At 37.5% G+C, this 12,634-nt stretch overlaps 1 protein-coding gene across 1 annotated transcript in view; it reads left to right on the top strand.

Annotated features, from left to right (window-relative positions):
- slc6a2 (solute carrier family 6 member 2) overlaps positions 1-12,634 on the top strand; it is a 127,401-nt gene that overhangs the window by 34,976 nt on the left and 79,791 nt on the right. The window contains exon 4 of the mRNA XM_018093473.2: positions 2,436-2,673. Coding sequence (XP_017948962.2) covers positions 2,436-2,673 — 238 coding nt within the window. The remainder of the gene's footprint in view (positions 1-2,435; positions 2,674-12,634) is intronic.

Here is a 12,634-nt window from a genome sequence, read left to right on the forward strand (position 1 = left end):
TTGTAGATTGTCCAATCAGAGCACAGCTTTCTTGACAGACAGTAAAATTGACCAATCAAGACACAGATGCAGACAGGGATCAGGAAATTTTGCAAACTGGAGACAGGCAGAAATGAAGACTAAAAAAAGAAGAATCTGCAGACTGTAAGTTTACCCATGAACCAGCTTTGAACTTTGCTGCAGTTTTCATCCCACAGGTACTATACTGTATATGTTCTAAAGGCTGAGTCACTAGCTGGAATTAAATTGTTTTTTGTCACCTGACATTTATAATATCCCCTACCCTAACAGATGGAGTGGTAAGTTAACTTTTTCCCCTGACAAAGCTCATTGTGCTTTTATATATTTGTTATGGTTTTTTGCACATTCTATTTTTTTTTTACTTTTGTCATTCTGTTATTGTTTTTTTCATTTCTAGTTAGTTACAGTGGAGCCAATGCTGTGTATCCGTGCCAGTGTTATAGTGCCAGGGCCTGAATATCTGCCCTCGGTACCCACTGCTCCTCATGGCATATAATGTGCTGGTTTTGTATATAAAGACTGCGTCTCACTGCATATAATGTGCTGGTTTTGTATATAAAGACTGTGTCTCACTACATATAATGTGCTGGTTTTGTATATAAAGACTGCGTCTCACTGCATATAATGTGCTGGTTTTGTATATAAAGACTGCAACAAAAAGCTAAATAACCGAAAAACCATTAAAAATAAAAGAGAACCAATTGCAAATTGTCTCAGAATATCGATGTCTACATCATATTAAAAGTTAATTTAAAGGTGAACTACCCCTTTAACCTAACTGAACACAAATGTATAGAGAACCCCTAACAGAAGTGCACGTATGAATGCTTTTACATCCTAAGCATTTTAGGGTTAAAAAAATCCCCCCCACCCGCACTTTTGCACAGTATCCCTGGGAGTCAGTGGGAACTGCCAGAGGTAGTTGGGAGGTTAATTTTTTACACCAGCAGTGAATCCACTAAGTCTCACATTAGCTGTAGGTCAGTCTGTATATGGCCCATATTTAGCCTCCCCAAACAAAAAAGTCACCCTCCGCCTATGCATCTAGAATATGAAGTGCAGTTTTGTCTCTAGTGCTCTCCAATGGGATATTATTGAATTAGAAATAATACAAAGAATGGCAACTAAGCTGATAAATGGTATGAAAAATCCCAGTTATGATGAAAGTCTGGCCAAGCTGGGTCTGTTTAAGATTGAGTAGATGTGCTTAAGGGGGAGGGGGTGATACATATGTATAAATATATAAGGAAGCAATAAAATAAATATTTTTAACCAGTAGGTCATTCCAGCTGAAGAAAGGGGATTCAACCTTAATATTCATAAAAGGCTATTAAAAAAGCCCTTAGTCCTAAGTTGATCCAGTAACAGGTCTGATTGCCATGGAGTCAGGAAGAAATATTCTTCTCTCTGAGGCAAATATAAGAGGCTTCAGATTAGGTTTTGTGCCTTTGTCAGGATCAACTGGCAGTTAAACAGGTTTCATAAGTTTGAACCTGATAGACAAATGTATATTTTCAATCAACAATACTCCAAATGGCCCTCACATAAACAACAACATGCAGTTGTGTTGATGCTTTTTATTTAAATCTCAGCAACATATTTTCAACCTATATAACTATCCTATTGTGATACAATATCCAAATAGTTGTGCCTGATTGGGCACAGGCCTGAAAACAATAAATGCACTAGGCCTAATAATATTAATACAGGGTATTAACAGTAAACTAGATAAACTTTCACCAGGTAATGCCTGTATTATATTATATTATGCATCTAGGTTTATAGGACATTTTTGCTGACTGGAGACTGACATATTGGTCAACTGGTGACAGACACCATAGGGAACCTGAGAAGGTTAGAAATAACAGCCTGGCACAAACTTAACCAAAAGATAGAAGTAAGAATTTATTCAATGGCCTATTAATGACCTATACTGTTTGCTCTGTTACACTTTCTATAAACTCACTAGTAGTCAGCACCACAACAGGCTCCATTTTTTCTTGGGTGCACATCCCACTGTGTTCACCTCACAGAAAAAACTCTCTTTAAATTATGAACAGCATTCTGTATTCCAATCTTCTTATAATAAAAATGCGGATCCCTTACACTTTCTGTCATCTCTGCTCTTGCTCCACCCCATGAATCCTATGATCAAAGGTGCGGACCCTAGTATTTAAAACGGCAATTTTTGATGTCAATGATAACATCATGAATTGTTTGATTTTTTTGAAAGATGTACCCATTCTGTATTTCTACATTTAACCTTGCCAGACCCCCTGGTACATTGTGAATATAGAACAGTGGTCCTCAGTTCATTACATGAAGTAAACAGTTCTGCATTCTAAGTTCTATTACTGAGTTATGATGGAATTAAATATTTTAAAGGTATGTTCTATCTGTGTTTTGTTATACAGGTGTGGGCTATACTGTGATATTAATAGCTCTCTATGTCGGATTCTATTACAATGTCATCATCGCTTGGTCTTTGTATTATCTCGTGTCTTCTTTCACATCTGAGTTGCCCTGGATCAAGTGTGGGAATGAATGGAACAGCCTCAACTGCACTGACCCAATGCTACTCAACATGTCCATGATCAGCTACAATACGAAATACTCTAAATTCAAGACAACACCAGCAGCTGAGTTTTATGAGTAAGCTTTTACATTTTTGTCACTTTGATTTACTTTGATTTTTTTGGGACAGAAAAGCTCAAAAATGCATGTTGAAATCTTTTGCACCTAGTTTAGTCAAGTTTAGTTTTGACTTGTTGTATTAAGTGTAGAGGTTAAATAGTGAACTGTAAACTTTTTTTGTGCATAGTAATTGAACTGCAAAGGACCTATTTATTAATTTATTAAGAAAAAAAAAGCATTATCAATTTGTTTGACACAGTTTTTTATCAGACCTAAACTTTCTTTTACATGAATATAACATTATTCTAAAGATAAAGTGATACGTGTTAAAGAGCCAAGATGGCAGAGTTCCCAGCCCGTAGGAGTTTACAGTGGGTGGACAGCTTACTGACACAAATAGAAGAATATTTAGTGGTTACCATTGCATTATAAGTGCAAGAAGTGGGTCAGACGTTATGATAGTTCTACAAAAGGTTTATTTTTGAAAAAAAATTCTCTCCAAAAGAATTCAGGGATGATGTTGCCAATTGCAAGGAACAGCTAGAGAGAAAGGTTTTAGGGAGGAAGCATCTGCTGTTGTTGGTGCTAAATTACAAAGTTTAAAGAACTATAAGGCTTTCAGCAAGTTTGCCAGAAGTTACATTACTCTATAGTTACATTTCCCTCAGTTTGAGGTGGGTGGAGTTTGATTAGTTGCACCTGAACAGACAGCATAAATAGAACCACTGGGACTACAGTGGAGCTTGCTCTGGTGGTTAGCTGCCCTTTAAGCGATTGCTCTTTAAGTGGGTTTTCTGTAAGTGGTGTTATAAACAACAGGAGTTAGTGCGGGCTCTGTAAGTGGAGTTATAAACACAGGAGTTAGTGGATGTTCTGTAAGTGGAGTTATAAACACAGGAGTTAAAAATTAAAGGTGTTTACAACAAGGTACAAAGTTTGTTATTTAATATAATGCTTTTTTCCCTGGTTTTGTTTAACTGTTTTCTGTAACTGGGAGAAGCAGCAAGATTGAAGTGCACAGCCTGCTACATGTATGCAGATTTGGAACAACAGTGGGGCTCAAGTCTTGGTGTAAAAAGGAATGGTTTGGGTTCTTAGAGCACTGGGCTGACTTTTCTTTGGGGTACAATCCATTTAACTGGATTGCACCTCAATTGAAGGGGGTCCGCAGTGCTAGGGGAAAGAATGGCTAAGAGGCTAGAGGAGTGTTTAACCTAATCAAGGGGATGGGTGAGCTAGAGTTTTATGGGAAAGCTAGTGTAGACCTGGCAGTGGGATTAGTAAGGGGCCATGGGGGAGGAGTGAGGGGCGTACAGTTTACCAGCTAAAGAGATTCATCTGTTACAAAGAAAACAGCCTAATAGTATCCTTACATCTAACTCTTTGTTACCTAATGTAAATATTAGTGGGGAAAAGTAGTAAACTCCACTCCATGCTGACTAATACAGCATGCAGGGAAATTGGGAGAGCTGGAGTCTATTTCATGTACTGAAAATAATTAAATGTAATGTAAATGGTTACATCTTTTTTAGGAGGGACAGAGGGATTTAAAAGTGTGGAGAGGTTTGTCTTTATGTAAAGTCAGATTTAAAGTCATGAACTAAAGAAATGACCACAGTCAGCAACGGGGAGGGTGTGGAATCCATTTGGGTAGAGATTTCAGCTGCAGATGGTGATATCTAATAATACTGAACTGATCTCTAACAATTGTGTGGGTGAGCATTTAGGGAATAGTGATCATAACATGTTGCAGAGACAGTTCTTTAAAAATTTTAAATGTGCAGATTTTGCCAGTATAAGGGCAATTCTGCAATGTATCAACTGTGAAAAGCTTTTTAACAGGGTTAAACATAGAAAGAAAATTGAATACCTTTAAAATATTGCTTAAAAAGTATACAGGCTAGTAAATTTACCTTATAAGCAAGGAAAGACATTGCCAAGCCAAACCTTTATGGTTGGTTAAAAGTGTTAGTGTCAAGGTTGGTAAGAAAAACACTGCTTTTAAAGCATTCAAGTTAGCTGGGACAGCAAAACTTTCATTAGGTACAAGGAAGCAAATGAAGCATGCAAAAAAGCTATCAGGCAAGCTAAAATAGAGATGGAAAGGATTGGAAATATTGCAGCTAGGAGTAAAAAGAATCCAAAATTATTTTTTAAATATGTAAGTAATAAAAAAATGAAGCAAGAAGGGGTGGGACCCTTATTATCACAGGGGGGTCAGTTGGTTGATGAGAACAGGGACATTCTGAACTCTTATTTTTCATCGTCTAGACAACTGAAAAAGCCAGCTAATGAAGGTTTCCCTTTTAATAGACCAAGTTCTAGTAATATAACTACTGATACTTGGCTCATTTAGGAGAAAACTGTAAAGAGACTTGAACATGTAAAGGTAAACAAAGGTCCAGGACCGGATGGTATTCATCCAAGGGTATTAATTGAGCTTAGCTCTGTGATCGCCAAACCTCTTTACTTAATTTTTTAGAATTCATTGAGGTCAGGCATGGTGCTGAGGGGCTAGCAAATAGCTAATTGCTAAAAAAAATTATTTTGCCTCTGGTGAGGCCTCACCTTGAGTATGCAGTGCAGTTTTAAGCTCCAGTCCTTAAGAAGGATATTAATGAGCTGGAGAGAGTGCAAAGATGTAGACTGTTAAGGTTGGGGTTGTTTTCTCTGGAAAAAAAGTTGTTTGCAAGGGGACATGATTACTCTTTACAAGTACATTAGAGGGGGGTTATAGACAGATATGGGATGTTCCCTTGGATGGGTTAAACTTGATGAACTTCGGTCTGTTTTCAACCAACTTAACTATGTAACTATGATATAAAAAACTGACAAACCTTGACATACCCTAACTATTTACCTCCCTGCATGCTAGCATTTCTTAGGATATGTGTCTCCTGTCTAAAGTGTCTAAATTACTTGTGAAACTCAGTAACCACTCATCCAATTTGGGAATAGTAATCAAACATTCCTCCAGCACTAAGGGGGTAAAGGAAATTTGTGTAAAATGTTAGACCAAGCCACAGAGGTGTGGGAGCTGGGAGATCCAAAGCCCCTGGGCTGCTGCAAATTTTTTTGCCAGGCATGATTTTGCAGCATATTTGGCCATTGGCAAATTGTTTCCCGAAACTTCCGCAAAACTGTGCTGCAAAAAATTTGTGGTCGCATCAAAAAAAAGGACAGTCTTATTAAGTATTATGTTGTACTTTTGTTATGTACTGTTACAAATTCAGAAAAATAAACCTTTAAAAAAAAAAAAAAAGGACAGTCACGTCAAAAAAAGCATGTCATGTAAAGCGGGCACGATTTTGTCAAAAAAGTCAGCAAAGTTGCACGGTACCCACATTTTCGCTCACCACTAGTAAATATTTTTCTATTCCAAACTACCAAACCACAAAGCTCTGCTAAAATTAGCAGTACTTTATGACATTTCTGCAAATAGTCTCAAAGCTTGCAGTTTGCAGCATCTTATCTGCCACAAATCCTTATGTACCAAGATCAAATATCTTGTAGGATGCTGGGGAGGCTAGGAAGAGAGAAAATGTAGAACACGTAGGGTACCATGGCAAATAAATAGCTATGACCGCTTTTCAAGTGTCACGCCCACTTTTAAAGCTCCACCCTTTAAAGCTTTAAATGGAAATTTTAAAAAATTAAACCTCACTCCCAGTCTATTAACCCACAATAAACTGATATTCTAAAGTAAGTATGATTTTTACTTTTCATCTTCCACATATTGTTATGCCAGCTGTCTACTGAACAGTTTGTGCGTGGGCTTATCCACGTATATTGCATATAGAGGTCCCAAAATCAAAATAACGTATACAAATTTTCATGGTCAACACTTGGCTGCTGCAAAAAAGGCATTTTTTTGTGCATTTTATAGGGTTTATTTAAGTCCCACAAGTCAAGTTGCTGTCATATGTGTGGTAAGTTCAGTTTTGCATTTTCAGCAAAAGTCTTGCAACGTGGGAAAAAAAATAGTTTTCCTAATGTTCAGCTTATGGAGCTGCTTTATGGAGTCTCTGGAGTCAATGAATACAAGTCCCCCATTCCAGTAGGCCACCCCAGGTAAACTAGGTTCCAAGAACAGCATTTGCTCGGTGATTAGGCTGCAGCTGTGCGGGGCTTGACTCCCCAAGAAAAGGATTTTTCAATGAGGGAGAATCTTGGTTAAGTGCAAAAGACTTAAGGTGGCCATACATGGTGTTCACACATGGGCCAATTTCAGATGCCGATATTGGTCCTTTAGACTGATTCGGCAGCTCATCTGCTTTTGTATGAGCACCACCGACAGGCCTCCCCAACCGACATCTGGCCTTAAATTGGCCAAATCTTGATTGGACGTGTTTTTTCCTTCAGATTGGTAATTACTAGTTGATCTAAAAGAAGGCAATAAAACTTTATAATACATTTAAGCCACAAATATCCAGTAAACTATATTTTTATAAAGGGTGCTTAGTGATCTCACCAGTTATAATTGGTGCTTAGTAAAGTCATTTGTCACATGACTCACTAAAACTTGTTCACTCCCTGTTGCAAAAAAATAAGGATATTATAAGTCCACAAATATAGCTTAATTGCGGACTCAAACTGCCAATTCTTTGGATGCAATTGCACTGCATGTACCACAGTTGTGTCCAATTCTCCAAAATGGATGCAATTGCACATGTTTCTCATCACTAATCTGGCGCAGTTACTCGGTGCAGTTACACTGAATATTTCTGCCTAGTCTGCCTAGCGTCCAGTGTTCGAGCAACATGTGCACCCTATACTTTGTAAGTGTGATACACCTATTGATGCAAGGCGCTAAGGGACATACCACCTGGTCAGGAAGTAGCAGTAGCTCCAGGGTGAATAAGGACGTGAATAAGGCCAGAGTGGCACTGAGCACAACTACATGGAAGTGCAATGAGAAAACTTAGATACTAGTACCTTTCATGAAAGTAGTCTTACACGCAACTGACTACGAGGAAAAGCACATGTTGCCCACTGCACTTCCAGATGTAAATGAGGCCTATTGTGTTTAAATCTAGCCACATGTAAAGCCAATGGATTTACATCCCTTTTAAGTTTATTTTGTTAATTTATTTCCTCGTGTTTATATTCCTGGATTCCGTTAACGATAGCCCTCAAATGTGATTATGTTCTGTAAACCTAGTTTTAAACATTAGATTTGTCTTACTGATGTATATGAATGAACAGGGGCAATTAATAAGTTACACACAGTGCCTGGTACAGAAATCAAAATGACACAAATGTTACTAAAAAGTAACAACATTAATTAACGTTAAATACTTTTTTTCAGTGAGGATTTAATGCTGTGACAGGTACTATTAACTTACAAACAAAGATGATTTTCAAACCTGAAAGTGTTTTTTAAAGTAATTGCAGCAAGTTTTCCTTAAAAAATGTCTAGCAGTCTGCATTCCCAACTCAAATGGGATGGCTGTGTACAATGACGTAATGCCAAAATTTCCCTCTGATAAATCTGTTATGGGCGCAATATCTCAAGAAAGTAAGCAGTTCACCAGAGACGCAAAATGGAGAAATGGTGGATTAATAAAATGTATGTGTGTTTTGGGAAGCCCATAAATTGCAGCCCACTGTGGTGCAGTTAAATTCAGAAACTTTGCCTCTGTAATTTGACTGGATGGTGACAGACTGGAGTTCATATGCTGGATAACTTTAGTTAACTGGCTAAAGGCAGCCTGCTGATAAATAGTAAATGAAAAAAATCTGGTCTAATAACAGGCCAAGGTCAGTGCAGGTGGCAGACTAATGGGTTAATTCACTAAAGTGCGTTAAAACGAGCTCTATTATTAGCATGTGTTAAAAATTTTTATTGTGTCTTATTTTTCGTGACTTATCGCACGATTCACTAAAAGGATACTTGCGTTAATTTAGACGCAATGCTGTTTGCGTTATTTAAGTCGCTATTTTCATGCGGTATTTGATGCAATGTGCGCTAATTAACGCATCGCGCACAAATTGTCGCAGCACGCAAAAAAACGCACGCCATATTAGCCATACACGCCATTACTTTTGGAAAACTACTGTTCTGAAAATGTCCATTTCCCTGCAAACTGGAGGATGCCAAATGGGCTTTCTTCAATAAGAAAAGGTTTGGCATCTAAAAGCTGCTGTGGCTCACCCTCCTGTGGCTCACCATGGTAATGCAGAAGCAGTTCATTACACAGTCTAGGATTGAGGCCAGGCAGATCCTTACAGTAATCCAACCATGGTGTATAAAATTAGACATTTCTCATCAAAATTTTGATGTAGGGTTAAATGTGAGTAGCTTTTTTAAACAGAATGATCCATCAATAATTAATAGCACATGAATAGTAAAAGTAATCCAGGACTACAACAGCCCCTCCCTTTTTTATCAGGCTTAATGATAACTCATGTCTGATCATCTTATCTTATCCATGCTGACATGGGGGTCTGGCAGCATCATCTTTTAGGCTTCTAACTTGCCTGTACCCTGAACCATTGTAGTTGCCCATGTGCAGGCACACACAGCAGATATTGGCAAAGAAACACAAGAGTTTGCATTTCAGAGCCAATATCCGCCACGCGTGCCTACACCCGGGCAAGGAAGGAAGGCTAATGCCACCAGAGGAGTTGATGTTTCTGCAGGCTGAGACTCAACTCTGTGAGGCATTAGCCTTAGAACCACAGTAAAGGTATCATGGTCCTACTTACTACATTAAAAGCAAGTACATTGTGATAACTGATAAAGGTCATTTGATTTTTCAGATCCCCCTTTAACCAAAATATGTTGTCTTAGAATGCCAAACTCTCAACTTATCTTTTTACTATTAAAGTATTTTCATAAAATTAGAATTTGTCTTTGCAAGTGAAGCAATTGGTTTCTCATTTTCTATTTTGGCCTATATGATCTCAAAGAAGCATTTGCCACCTTTTGTCTTTATTCCTATTAATCTCCTTAATAATTGTTTTACATCAGGTGGTCCTTAATGCTTTTATATTTCTTCCCCAAGGGAATACATTGAGAATAGTAAATGCTTAATAACATTTCAAAGCACAACCTTTTCTGTTCTTTTTCTAGCAGAAAATATTCCAGTCTGTGAGTGAAGTAATGACCTTAATGGTTTTAAGATTTGCATTGCTGAAATTTGAATTCTTGTTCATCCACTGTATGTTTATTTTTTCACAAAAACATTAAATGAAATACTTTTAGAGGTATAGATTATTTTTTTATCACAATTCAGTGGAATTAGTACACTAATGTCTATTCATGCTTTAAAAATTCAGGACTAATTTTTCCCTTAATTTAGTACTTGAAAAGAAAACTGGATGAAAGATAGATTACTAAGAGTAAACTGAATACTCTAAGGCTCTGTTGCATCATCATGGGCGTTCTGTGGTGTATCCACCTGTGCATATGTGTCGAGGTGCAATTTTTCTGCAAATCTCTGGCACTCATTTCTTGTTTGTGCGTCTATGTGCTCACACATCTGTGCATCTATACCTATACCCCGGTTTTGACACAATGACATCCACACACTCCCTGCAGGTTTGGTGCCAAAACCCTTGACCTTATTAGGACACCAGAGGAATTAAATAGCTCTTGGCTATAATCCTTGCTCCTGTTATTGGTTATTTCCGGTTAAGACTCCAACCTGATTTTGAATTCCCCCTTCTATTGAACTCTGCCTGCCTTTGACCTCTGCCTGTTACCGATCATGTTTGTACTCTGCCTGCATTTGACCTCAGCCTGTTTCCTTGAATTGTTTTGTAACCTTAGATATTGCTGTTTTTGTGGTACAATGCATGAAACTCTTCTCTACACTAATCTCTACCTGCCTTTCTGACAAATACTTTCTAATTGGACCAGCATTGTTAATGGAGTACCACAGAGGTCTGTCCTTGGCCCTTTGCTTTTTAATTTGTTTATTAATTACCTTAAGGTTGGCATTGTAAGTAGTGATTAGCAAAGTTTTTCGGCAGGCATGGATTTGCAGCGGAACTCGCCAGTGGCAAATTGGTTCCCGAAACATTGGAAAAATTTAGCCACAAAAAATTCCTGGTTGCGTAAAAAAGGGGCGGTTGCACTCAAAAAGGCACGGTTGTATAAAAAAAGTCACACCATACCCGCATTTCTCAATTTTTGTCGCTGTTTTGAGAATTATTCGGTGAAGGAAACAGGACAGATTCGTTCATCACTAATTGTAAACACTGTCTCTATTTTTGCTGATAATACTAAATTGTACTAAAAGTTGCATGCAGGATGTTGCCACTTTGCAGAGAGATTTGACTAAACTGGAGAACTGGGCAGAAAATTGGTAAATGAGGTTCAAAGCAAATAAAATGTTATATTGTATAAAAAGGGCATTAATGTAATTAATGAAAACATGACTTTGCCTCTTTATAGATCCCTTGTAAGGTCCCACCTTAGTATGTAGTGCAGTTTTGTGCCCTAGTCCGTAAGAAGGATATTGATGAGCTGGTGAGAGTTCAGAGAAATGCAACTAAAATTGTAAATTCAATAAAAGAGTTAAACTATGAGGAAAGACTGGGGTTTTCTCCGAAGAAAAGGTGCTTGTGAGGGGACATAATTGCTCTTTACAAGTACAGTATATTAGAGGACATTATAGACATATAGTGGGGGGTTCAATAGAAAAGATCAAAGAACAAGAGGCCTTGACTTTTAACGCAGAAAAGGGGGGTCTTCATGGTTAGGGCAGTAAGGTTCTAGAATGTCCTGCTGTGCTTTGGCTTTTATATATACCTAATAAGGCCACACCTTGAATTTTCATTTGAAGCAGTGCAAATGTTTTTTATCAGTATTAGCAATAAAAGTTAGAAATACCCAGCTCAGTGATGATGTCATGGCAGAGTGGCTTGGCTGATTTATTGAACTACTATAATATCCCAGGCTATGAGATCTTTTGATCTACCATTAGTTTAGGTATGATTTTATATGTGGTGTATAGATAGGTCTGTACATGCATGTATGCGCTCAGGTTCATTTGAAAGGGTGGTAACAGTTCCTTAAAAAGGTTATCTAGTTTACAATATATAACCACATTCCAGAAAAACTGAAAACATAGGTTACCACAGACATAAGTCTAGGGGCAGATTTACTAAGACATGAACGCTCTGAGCGTATTTCGGATCGCCAATACGATATTATCGTAACTAATACGATTTTTTCGTAAGCATTTTCGTGATATTTGCGATCTTCAGAAATTTTCATATCCGATCGGAATTTATCCCATTCCAGATTTGAACTCATGATTTTATGAATCTGCCCCTAGGTGTAGGACCCACAAACTACCAAAATTATCTGGTAGTAAAACATGGAATTAAATAGTTAAAGAGAAGAACAGAAAAGTGGAAATAGCCAGTAGGAAGAAATAATATTGCATTATTAGAGACAGAACTCACAAATGAAAACAGCCTCAACTAGATGAAGAGATAACTAAAAACTCTTTGTGGATAGTAAAAAACATTGTAAATGCTTATAATCTTACTCATCCTTACTGACAAGCATATAATGAATGTATTCCCAGAATGAAACCCTATTAGAAATAGCTTAGGCTATGTGGCACATGCAAGAAATTACCTTATAGCCAGACCTCAGGGCCACAGTAGAGAACTGACAGGATTCAGTAAACGGTTTGGTTTTAAATTAAGCATCTGCATCTAAGCAAGCCTGTAGTTCTGAATGAATGTATATATAAGTATCAAATACATGTAACACATATAGAGCTGTGAGCTACATTTAAGTAAATATTGGCTTGCCAACAGATAATCCTTATATACAGTTTGGAAACTGCTTTAAGCATTCAAAAACAATTTCAACAAACACTAAAATATTTAGCATATAAAGTACTTTAAGTTTGGATGTTACATTAAAGGACATGTAGCTTTGCAAAGGGAAAGAAGCACACCAGTTGTGTCGGCATGTGCTGTTTTGCTCATTTCTGCAAATAAATGATTTAAAGGC

The sequence above is a fragment of the Xenopus tropicalis genome, chromosome 4, assembly GCF_000004195.4.
Source record: "Xenopus tropicalis strain Nigerian chromosome 4, UCB_Xtro_10.0, whole genome shotgun sequence".
Classification (NCBI taxonomy): Eukaryota; Metazoa; Chordata; class Amphibia; order Anura; family Pipidae; genus Xenopus; species Xenopus tropicalis.